Raw genomic sequence first — 11,761 nt, forward strand, 5'->3', positions numbered from 1 at the left:
CCATTTTCAGACTGTTTAAACAGGCTGAGAAATTATATTCAAACAATAAAATTCGTTTTGGGGGACCTGTTTATACAACTACTGTTTATATACAAGCTCAAAATCTGCATCAAGCAGTAAAGTTTAATATTGGTTAAAAAAAAAAAGTATTCCATACAAAACAAAAGTATGTTCATTGTGTGCATCGCAGAGGAACAGCTTTAGACATTGCATATTTGCAGTGAGTGCACAGCCACAGCCACCAAAGGGCGCTATACGGTAAAACTTTGCCGTGCAATAAACAGCATTGGATCAGGAGGAAGGCACTTGGGTCAAGCTAAATGTGATACAGAAACGCACAGCAGCATAATGCAAATGAAATACCCCACTGACAGCAGGAAAATTCATAAATATGGAATGCATCATATCTCGAGAAAACATGCACCACCTGTCTGCATGCAATCTGCAATTACATGTTTTAAATCACAAGTACAGATGAACTGTACACTGAGAATAGTGTCCTTCGTAACATGTTATTCAGTCTGGTATATTAAAATAATTATGTTGGGATTGTTGAAAAGGGTGATCAACTCCTCGCTGGACTTGAATTTGACTTTTTCTTCCAGCAAAACAGGCTTTGGCATCTCAAAACGGGAATAAAAGGCGGTTCCAAAAAGATCTCTTGACCCCGGCCGCGGTCGTGTTTCAAAATTTTTTTTTTATTTTTTTTTAATGAGAAACATAAAAAGATTTGGGGTTTGTTTTTACCATAAAGAGCAACGTGGGGGGAAAAAATGCATTTTCGACCTCTCAAACAAATTCAGATTTGTTACTCTCAGAGCTCCAAAGTAATATTTCTTCACATGGCAGTCATTTCTTTAATGTGCCCCTAATAATCTCATCGTGGGTGGATGGATGTTATTTAAAGCGTTCATCTTACCACTTATACATTTAGAAACTTGCATCGGCGCTGAGAGAACAAAGGCTTGGGACTCTTGCTTGGGGAATGAACATGGCGTTTGTTGCGGTTTGAGATGCATGAAGCCTCTCGCAGCGAGGTGCCTCTTTCCATGTGTGGGAACATGTTCCTGTGGAGCGGGGGAGGCCGGACGGCGATGAGTTCCACCGTACGTCTCTTATCTTGTCGCCCCTCTGGCTTCGCTCCGCTCCACCCAGGGCAGGATGAGGTGGGACGGGTTTGGGACACGGCCTCTGGACCAGCCAGTGGCTCCACCGCCTTCACACTCCTCTGCCCGCCTCACTTCCAAAACCGCTCCATCTCTGGGAGGGAGAAAGATGGAGGAAGGACGAGTGAAGGGGTTGTTTCAAATGTGTTAAGGGGTGTGTGTGTGTGTGTGTGTGCGCGTGCGCCCTCTACCTTTATCCAGGTCAATTACTTTGGGAGTCTTCATCTGGACCTTCTCTTTAAGCAGGTTGTTCTTGTAATCTAAAGAACGTAGGAGTCCGTTACACACGTGGCCAAATCTCTCCCTCTAATGTGATGTGTCGAAAAACAAGTCTGACAAAGAAGAAGAGGGAACACTCTCTCTCTCACCCAACATCCTCTCCTCGGGTGTGGGTACCGTCACCTCCGTCACGTCCATCTCAAACTCGTCAGAGCCGCTGTGGCTCCTGTTTGACCTGCCGCACGGAGAGGCCGCTCAGTGTGTGTGTGTGTGTATAAATGTCTTCCCGCTCTTTCCTCACCAGTTCATCACAGAGAAGGCGCAGTGATTCAGCGCCACGGCAACCTTCACCTCACTTAAGCCTTTGTGTGTAAGTACCTTGTCTCGGAGGGTTTTTTTTTGTTGTTTTTTTTTCGCCGAGAGTGCACGGCAGATGTGAAATGTTTCCAATTTGTCTTAAAATACACAAATGGTGGAAAACGCTGTCGTGTCGCAAGATCAAAATTGCAAGTTACTGAGTAATGTGATTCTACGGAGCGATGAAAGCTCTGGCTGCTTTTTTATTTATTTATTTATTTTTTTGGTTCGGTTCTCGACGAGTCGCTCGGTCAAGAGACGTTCCGTTTTCCAACTCTTCGTTCACTTCGTTCATTTAGCGAGTCGAGCGAGAGAGGATTTCCTAAACAATGAACGAGTGTCGAAGGAGTCGGCTTGGCTCCGAGTTGTGAGTGGAGTACTCCCAAGAATCGTGTCGTTCTGTCAAAAGGATTTATTTTGGTGGAATATGGAGTAGAAATCAGTCACATTCAATATGGAGGACGCCAAGAGCTTCTGTGTCTACGACGCTTTGTGATCTTTTTTTAATGGCGGTGAACGATGTGTGGTGTGCGGATGTGGTATTTCATTGTAAAAAAGCGTTGGGGAAACAAACCGTACCTGATGGAGCTCTGCGGGTAAAACTCTGAAACACAGGAAAAAAGGGGGTTAGGGGCGGAGGTGGCGTCCAGCGTCATATCACTGTGTGGCGGCACGGTGGAGCCGAAAGCTCCGGCCCGGAGGAGCCTCGCACCTCGACTCCTGCGTCGCCGCGTGACGAGGATGATGACGAGGCTGGTGAAGGCCAGGAGCAGGAAGCAGGTCAGGACGTAGCCCAGCGGCAGCAGGAAGTGCTGCCTCTGGTCGGGCAGGATGACGTTGATGACGCGGGGCGGCGCCGCCTTGGTGACGTCTGAGAGAGAACAGATGAGAACGAGCCGCTCAAGGCGGAGGAAGAGGCTTAAGGTGCGGCGGAGGCGCCGCGTGGGCCCGGCGCCGAGGAGCTGAACGGGCCGGACGGTGTCATTTCATTGTTTTGGACAGATTTTGGTCAGAGCGAGGCGAAGGGATGGGGACGGCGTCCTGCCTGGCACCAGACGCATGGACGCAACGCCAACACTCCGGGAGGCAGGGAAATGAAAAACTGAAATTTGAATCGTCGTTCGATCAAAGCTGTCAATGAAAATGTGTGTGTGTGTGTGTGCGCCTGTGATGAGTCCGTGTGTGTGTGTGTGTGTGTGTGTGTGTGTGTGTGTGTGTGTGCGCCTGTGATGAGTCCGTGTGTGTGTGTGTGTGTGCGTGTGTGTGCGTGCGCGCGCGCCGCCACATAAGCGCTCGCACCTTTGTTTTTTAACATGCTCATCGCTTTTGGCTTCCCTATCACATCCTGTGACACATACGTGCCTCCGGCCGCATCTTCTGTCCCGCGGGGGGAGAGGCGGAGGAGGAGCGGGGGGAGAGGCGGAGGAGCGGGGGAACGAGGGAGAGGCGGAGGAGGAGCGGGTGGAGAGGCGAGGAGGAGCGGGTGGAGAGGCGAGGTGGAGGGGGAGCGAGGGAGAGGTGGAGGAGGAGCGGGGGGAGGGGTGGAGGAGGAGCTGGGGGAGAGGAGGAGGAGCGGGGGGAGGGGCGGAGGAGGAGCTGGGGGAGAGGCGGAGGAGCGAGGGAGAGAGGCGGAGGAGCGAGGGGGAGGGGCGGAGGAGGAGCTGGGGGAGAGGTGGAGGAGCGAGGGAGAGAGGTGGAGGAGCGAGGGGGAGGGGCGGAGGAGGAGCTGGGGGAGAGGTGGAGGAGCGAGGGAGAGGCAGGGGAGCGAGGGAGAGAGGTGGAGGAGCGAGGGGGAGGGGTGGAGGAGGAGCGAGGGGGAGGGGTGGAGGAGGAGCGGGGGGGAGAGAGGCGGTGGGAGAGGCGGAGGAACGAGGGAGAAGCGGGGGAGTGAGGGAGAGGCGGGGGGAGAGGCGGAGGAAAGAGGGAGAGGCGAGGGAGAGGTGGAGGAGGAGCGGGGGGGAGAGGCCGATTTTGCTGCGTAGAAAAACAGACGAGGCGCAGCTGCGAGAGCAGACTCCACGTGTTGAGGCCGAAATGAGATCCAGACCCAGAGTCATGCTGTGATTTACTTTTCCTGGCAGCGAAAGAACTGGAAATGGAATGAAGGGGAAAGTGAGGGGGGGGGGGAGTAGAGAAGGGTGGAAAGGGAGAGGGGAGCCAAGAAGAGAAAGGAGAGAGAGAGGGGACTTTTTTGCGGTTTGGTGTGGCTGGCTTGTTGTTTCCGGGGGGGAGGGAGGGCGGGAGGGGCCCTGAGCTGAGGGCCCAGTGCAGAGTGGGTTCAGAAGATGTTCCGGGAGATGAGCACAGGCTACTTCTGCACCGTTGACCTTTGACCTTTGAATGGGCGACATCGGCCGATCACGGCTCCCGCCTGTGGCCACCAGGCGCTTTGTGTTCAGACGAGCGTCTTCGCCCCGTTCACAAACTGCGGCCGAGGGGCGAGTCTGACGGGAGCGAGGGCGGGCTGACCCACTTCCATCCTTGTATATTTTCAACAGCTGACTTCCCTCCCTCCCTCCCTCCCTCCCCCGTATCTGGCTCCAACTCTCCGTCCCTCCCTCTCTCCTCTTCTCCTTCGGCCTCTCCCTCTCCCTCTCCCTCTCTCTCTCTCTCTCTCTCTCTCTCTCTCTCTCGTCTCCCCGTCTGTCTGACCAGCTGCCGTGCAGATGAAGGGTAGAGCCGAGCTTCCTGCCCTCGGTCATAAGTGACCAGTGAGGCTTTACTTCTCTCACGCAGCCAAGGAAAGAAAAGTGAAGAAATAAACTGGAGGAAGTGAGAGTGGGAAATAAGAAAGCGGTGGAAACACAAACGACAAGGAATGTGATGGAAATACTGACAGATACGTATATTTATATACAGTATGTACACACCGATCAGCCACAACACTAAAACCAGTGACAGGTGAAGTGAATAACATTGATCATCTGGTTCCAGTGGCACCTGTCAAGAGGTGGGATATATCAGGCAGCAAGTCAACAGTCAGTTGTTGAGGTTGATGTGTTGAAGCAGCGTAAGGATCTGAGCCACTTTGACAAGGAGCACATTGTGATGCTGGACGGCTGGCCAGAGCATCTCCAAAACCACAGGTCTTGTGGGGTGTTCCTGGTATGCAGTGGTTACTACCTACTACAAGTGCTCCAAGGAAGGACAACCAGTGAACAGGCAACAGGGTCATGGACGCCCAAGGCTCATTGCACTTGGGGACTGAAGTCTAGCCTGTCTGGTTCGAGACCATATGTATATGTATGTTAAGAATAATCTCTTGAACTTGAACTTGAACTTGAAGAGCTACAGTAGCACAAATTGCTGAAAGAGTTAATGCTGCTATGACAGGAAGGTGCCATAACACACAGTGCATGGCAGCTTGCTGCGTATGGGGGCGGTCAGAGTGTCCACGCTGACCCCTGTCCCCAACTGAAAGCCCCTACAATGAATCAGAACCGGACCACGGCGTAATGGAAGAAGGTGGCCCGGTCCGATGAATCCCGTTTTCTGCGTGCGCATCATTTACCTGGGGAAGAGATCAGGAGCACCAGGATGCACTGGTGGCGGACGCAGTGTGGTGATCTGGGCAATGTTCTACCGGGAAACCTTGAGTCCTGGCATTCATGTGGATGTTACTTTGACACGTACCACCTACCTAAACATTGTTGCAGACCAAGTACACCCCTTCATGACAACGGTATTCCGTCCACGGGGGCCCCACCTCGCAACTTCCGGGACTTAAAGGATCTGCTGCTAACGTCCTGGTGCCAGATACCACAGGACACCTTCAGAGGTCTTGTGGAGTCCATGCCTCCACGGGTCAGAGCTGCTTCGGTGGAACGAGGGGGAGCTACACAGTATTAGTGCTTATTAGTGGTGGTTTTAATGTTGTGGCTGATCGGTGTGTGTGTGTGTGTGTGTGTGTGTGTGTGTGTGTGTGTGTGTGTGTGTGTGTGTGTGTGTGTGTGTGTGTGTGTGTGTGTGTGTGTGTATATATATGTATGTATGTATATATGTGTATATATATATGTATGTATATATATACACCGAGGAGAGAGAAAGAAGAGGAAGTAGGAGAGGGAGAGAGAAGAGAGGAAAGTGTGGGGGGAGGAGGAGCGAGGGAAAGAGAGGAAGGAGAGAGGAGAACAAAGCTGGAGAAAGGACAGGGGGGAGCGAGAGGGTGAAGAGAGAGGAGGAGAGAAGCAGAGTTAGAAGTGGAGGAGGAGACGAGGGCTCTGGGTCTCTAACACTTGTAGAATGTCCTGCGGGGGCCAAAGTCAACAGGCCCACAGACAGACCCGGGTCAGAGCTTGGAGCCCCGCCAGACCAGACCAAACGATCCAGAGCAGACAGGACTCTCTCTCTCTCTCTCTCTCTCTCTCTCTCTCTCTCTCTCTCTGAGAGGTGTATTAACTGCAGCGCTGGATGAGACACTGGATTTAGGAGATTCCACCATCATTAGGTCAGTCCTGGCACACGCTGATGTGAACAAACACACACACACACACACACACACTTGGACATGGAAGACATTTCTCCTTTCTAACCCACTTTCAATGCTTTCCCACATATACTGTACCCCTGTATATACCTATACTGTATATAAACACATATAAATATATACGTATACTGTTTATAAACACATATAAATATATATACGTACACTGTATATAAACATAAATATATATGTATACTGTATATAAACACATAAATATATATGTATACTGTATATAAACACACATATATACATATACTGTATATAAACACATAAATATATATGTATACTGTATATAAACACAGATATATATGTATACTGTATACAAACACATACATATACTGTATATAAACACATATATACGTACTGTATATATATACAGATACATATATACACATACTGTATACATACATATACAGTATACTGTATATATACATATATATATACTTAATATATATACACATACATACAGCATGTACACACACACACACACACATATATATATATATATATATACACATACATACATACAGTATGTACACACACACACACACACACACACATATATATATATATATATATATATCTCAGCCGTTATTGACTTTGTTCAGTTAATCCAAAAAAAGGACAGACAGTGTCTCTCATTCCCAAAGAATTTAAAGTGCCCCCTTCTTTGTGCATATGAGTAAAGAAGAAAAGGGCAGAAAAGGGAGTTGAGGAGGAGGGGCAAGAGTGTGTTGCGTGCTGTGCAGACAGGAAAGAACTGGCTGATGGTGCTAAATACAAAACCAGACCCAAAAAAAGGCCGACGTTTGTGAGTCCATGAGGATGAGAGAGGGGCCTTGACACGGAGCTCTGTGTGCCGGGGTGTTCCAGGTTGGTTACTGTGCGAGGTGGGTGACGGGGGATGAGGGGGAGGGGTAGAGACCCGGACATCTAGCGGGCGTTTTTGGAGGACGGTGGGGGGATCGGGGGGGTGGTGAGCTGACGACGCAAGAAAAGAGCGCTCAAAAAACAAACAGGAGCTTTTTTTTTTTTTTTTAAATCAAGAACAGGGATTTCCATAACTCCCGTCCTGGGGGTTAGGGAGTGTGGGGGGGCGGTCGAGGAGGGAAGAGAAAGGGCGAGCGTGTTTGAGGACAGGACAGGGGGGGGAACGGGATGAACGAAACAGCAGATGGCATGTCCGCCTTAATGGCACACGAGGTCCTCTGAGCCCCCCCCGTAAGTCACAAAACAGCCCCTCCGCCGGGCCGCACTTTTGTACTCGCAAAAACGTGTACTCGTTCGTGTCTTGTTTGTGAACCAAAGACTGGGACGCTTTAGAATGACGCCTGTCGCGTCCGCGTGGTGTATATGTCGCGCGTGCGTACCTCTGTCCGCGTTGGGCAGCGCTTTGGGCGGCAGGGTGGTGGTCGTCTGGGGCGGCGGGGGCGGTCCCACGTTGAGCTGGAACTCTCTCCTCTCGTGCAGCCCACAGTAGTGGTGGTGCAGGTGGCAGGAGTACAGCCCCCGGTCTGTGGGCTGGCAGTTAAGACTCACTCATAAAAAGCACTCGTAAATACTTCCCCAAACACACGCACGCGCGCGAAAACCGTGCGTGAAGCTTCCCCTTTTTTCAGCCTCGGCTAAATTCGCACACGCACCTGGAGGTCCGAGATAGTCAAAGAAAAGTCTCCCTGCGAGAAGGCGTCGAGGCTGATGTTCATCTTCCTCTGGAGGAAGAGCGGCCCGTAGCTCCGCTGCTCCCCGGAGGCGTACAGGTCCACCAGCCGGTCGGCGCGGTCGTGGCGGACCCCCGGCAGCTGATGGTCCCAGTGGACCACCTGGATGGAAGCAAAGGGGCGGCGGGGGGGGGGGGAAGAACTTAAACTCGCTGCGGAATATCGGCGTCGGGAAGGGGCTCGGACGCGGACGGATAATGTTCGTCAGACCTTTGCTCCGCAAGGTTTCAGAACGGGCGCATGCTCACACCTGCTGCTCCTCTTCGCTGCCGCCGTCCGTCCACACGCTGCGTCGGTTCACACACGGCAGAACCACGGTGCTGCCGAGCAACACCACGTACACAGCCTTCTGTCCATCCCAGAAGCGCTGCTCTTTGCGGCCTGATAAGCACACAAACACGCACGGGACCTCATATTGGATATGTGCAAGCTAATTCTACCCCGAAAATAACACTCTGCCGATTGCTCTGCGGGAGTCAAACATGTATTACTTACGCGATTTGGTGACATTGAGCTGCACTCGGACTGTCTCATACAGGTGGCAGTAGTGATGGTGGAGGTTACAGGAGTACAGGCCTCGGTCATTCATTGTCACATCTAAATGACCCGTGGAGACAAAGGGAAAAATGCACATGTGCTTTGGATCATTAACTGGCGGATCGGTGCCGCTTCTGTGGCTTTGCCGGTGTGTGAGGCTTGATGAAAAGGAAATGCTCCAGATCGAGAAGAGTCAGCTGAGGAAGCTCCCCAAAGGCTCCCCAGGGCGAAGGGTGAGGACACTTCCCACCGGGTGGAGACCCTATGGAGGCTCTAGGGCGGGATCAGGGTATTTGATGGCATCGGTTGCTCAGGAAAGGTCTGAGTCCTATGAACCTTTGGCCCCACTTTCACAGTGACCCTGAACTGGGGTAGTTTTAGTAGAAGGACGGATAGATTGATGGGCTCACTCATGGCCGTCAATGAGGAAGGGACCTACTGTAGATGGTCCACTATAAATAGGGTACTGGTATAAAAGACGTGAAAATCAAAGGGCACGTGATTGGTGGTGGCATGACTTACCTCGGATCACCAGGGAGAAGTTTCCGTCCTTGAAGGCCGAGTGGCTGAGGCTGACCCGCCCCTGGTTGTAGGAGTTATAGATCCTCTGGTCCCCTGCAGAAAACATGTCGGCTATCCTCTCCATGGCGTAGTCCGGCCTGGCCCGATACAGGTCCCAGTGGACCACCCTCTGTCTGTCCATCAGCCTGTCCCGCGTCCACACCATGCGACCGCTCACACACTGCAGGACCACCTGGGACCTGGCGGGGGCGCTCACATTGTAAGCGGCGACCACCACGCTGCTGCTGCTGCCGCCGGCCTGGCTGGACACTGGAAGTTCAGGAGGATCAGGAAAAACTACTGAAAACATGTGTAAATCCGTCCAATCAGAAAACTCACAAAAATCACATCCATGTTTTTCTCTGAGCACGCACGCACGCACACACGCACGCACGCACACACGCACGCGGTTAGAGAACAGACCTGCAGTGAAGAAGAAAGCCACAGGGACTGAAACAGAAAAAGGACAAAGTCAATCATTTTTTAAATTTAATTATAAATCACTACAGAGTACGTGAGGCCAGTCCTCCTTGGTGGAAAACGTAGGAAAAATGAATTTGTGTCCCTCAAGTCATCTTAACATTCTGACCGGAAGGAGGATGAAAAGCTTAAATATTTTACTTGAATTATTTAAAATATATATATATGTTATTATTATTATTATATAAAATATTATTTTTAAATATTTTACAATTTTATTTTACTTACATTTACTCTTTACAGGGAAAAATAATATTATTTAAGTATTTAAGGTAGAAGCATCAGACTTTGATGACATCAACATATTTGGATTTGATTTGACATTACACAGGACTTCTGATCTGGTAGTCATTATTCGTTTATCCAAGCGAAGGTCTGTCTTGGGGTTTTTGATTCAATTATTATTTTTTATTAATATTATTATTTTATTTTATTTTTTTTGTTATTTGTAGCGAACAGTATTGAGACCAAATAATTCCACATTGAGTCAGACGCTGATTCAGTGGGAACGGCTCCGATAAAGAGGAAGAGAGCATGTTTAAAAAAAAAAAAAAGAGATGGAGAGAGGGAGTGAGAAAGAAAGAAAGAAAGAAAGAAAGAAAGAAAGAAAGAAAGGAAGGAAGGAGAATCAGGGCGTTTACTGAAACTGTTTTGTGTTTGTTTTTTTTTGTTTTGGGTTTTTTCTTTTGCCAAAGTACAATTAAAGTCGTATTCACATATTTCTACTCCTAAAATGTTTACACTATTCAAATTCTTTATCAAATTCTTTAAAAGTCTATCTTTAAGTTTATCCATTGCAACGACTCCCTGTAATCATCAGAGCAACCAAATACACAGGGTTTACTCCTCACATACATATACATACTTCCATACATATATGCAGTGAAAATGTCAGGTGACCAAACGGACCTAAAGTGTATGATTATGATGCTCCTTTATACTTCTTATTATTATTATTACCTTTCATTACTGTCTTTATTGTTATTATTGGACTGGACTGGAGACGCGCTGTGAGCTACTTACCGTGGACCAGGAGCAGGGTTCGGAAACAAGCGCCTCTCTGCGTCCTCATCCTCACCGGGGTGTCGGGGCGACGCGGCCCGGGGTCGGGGGCGCGTTCGCCGGGCGCGGAGCGGCAGGAGAACCCCGTGAGCGCTTCGTCCGCCCGACGGAGGCGGCTGGGGCTCGGGGCTCGCGGCTCGGGGCTCGGGGCTGGGTCCGGGTCCGGGGTCCGGCACCGTTCGGGCTTTTCGCAGAGTCGGCGATCACGTCGTCACGCCGAGCCGCGCACGGACTCGGAACCAGGGTCTCTCCTCTCCCGGGACCCGCCCCGGCGGATGAAACCCAACACCGCTGCCTCCAACTGTTTTCAATTTCTCATTTCGAACAAGCGTGTGAATTGTCGATACGGAGGTTTATTATACATGAACATGTTTTTATTTTATAGTTCTATGTTAAGGGTTATTGTATGTCACCATTTTTTAAGCTGCCACTTTATTTAGATTTGAACTGGTAATACTTCATTATTACTGCACATTGTATTAGAACAGTGTGTTGTTTTTATTTTAATCCAGACTTGGTTTAAAGTGGTTTTTGTTGTATTTAAAAAAACAAAGTAGACCCCGACGCACCATGAGAGCGGACCGGACTCCGCGAACCGGCTGCGGCGCCCGTCTCGCAGTACTCGCGGGCGCCGCCGTAACGGTCCCGTTTTTCGGCGCCGGGGATCGGTCGAGCGTCGGTCGTTCGCAGGAGCCGCCGGCCTCGTAAAACGAGTTCCCATACCGGGAGTCGAACCCGGGCCGCCTGGGTGAAAACCAGGAATCCTGACCGCTAGACCATATGGGACCGAGGTGGGGCGGGAACCGCCGAGTTCTGCAGCTTCTTCTCGAGTCACGACGGGTTCGCGAGCGAAACAAGGAGGTTGCCATGGTTATAGAGAGAGTAGCAAAAGACATCATGCTTAGCAGTAGAATAATAATAATAATAATAATACTCATAATCATAACGATACAATAAAAAACCCAATACAATGAAATACAAGAAAAGACAGTCAAATAAAATACAATACAAATGCGAGACAATAAAATACAATAAAAAGCAATACAGCAACATACAAAAAAACACAATAATTTACAATAAAAAACAATACAGTAACATACAAAAAAACACAAGAAAATACAAGAAAAAACAATACAGTAACATTTAAAAAAACACAATAAATTACAATAAAAAAC

At 49.6% G+C, this 11,761-nt stretch overlaps 1 protein-coding gene across 1 annotated transcript; it reads right to left on the minus strand.

Moving 5' to 3' along the window:
* Positions 1–51: 51 nt before the first annotated feature.
* On the minus strand, positions 52–10,999 carry LOC307230157 (matrix remodeling-associated protein 8-like). Its single transcript, XM_080000387.1, has 12 exons — positions 10,548–10,999; positions 9,468–9,494; positions 9,006–9,314; positions 8,442–8,543; positions 8,197–8,327; positions 7,869–8,048; positions 7,596–7,746; positions 2,455–2,613; positions 2,322–2,346; positions 1,535–1,620; positions 1,358–1,426; positions 52–1,260 (listed from the first exon to the last, which is right to left on the minus strand). Exons 1-12 carry the CDS (start codon positions 10,594–10,596, stop codon positions 1,238–1,240), a joined length of 1,311 nt encoding a protein of 436 aa, XP_079856513.1. The 5' UTR covers positions 10,597–10,999; the 3' UTR covers positions 52–1,237.
* Between the last annotated feature and the right edge of the window lie 762 nt (positions 11,000–11,761).

This window comes from Zeus faber, assembly GCF_960531495.2.
Source record: "Zeus faber genome assembly, chromosome: 5".
Taxonomy (NCBI): domain Eukaryota; kingdom Metazoa; phylum Chordata; class Actinopteri; order Zeiformes; family Zeidae; genus Zeus; species Zeus faber.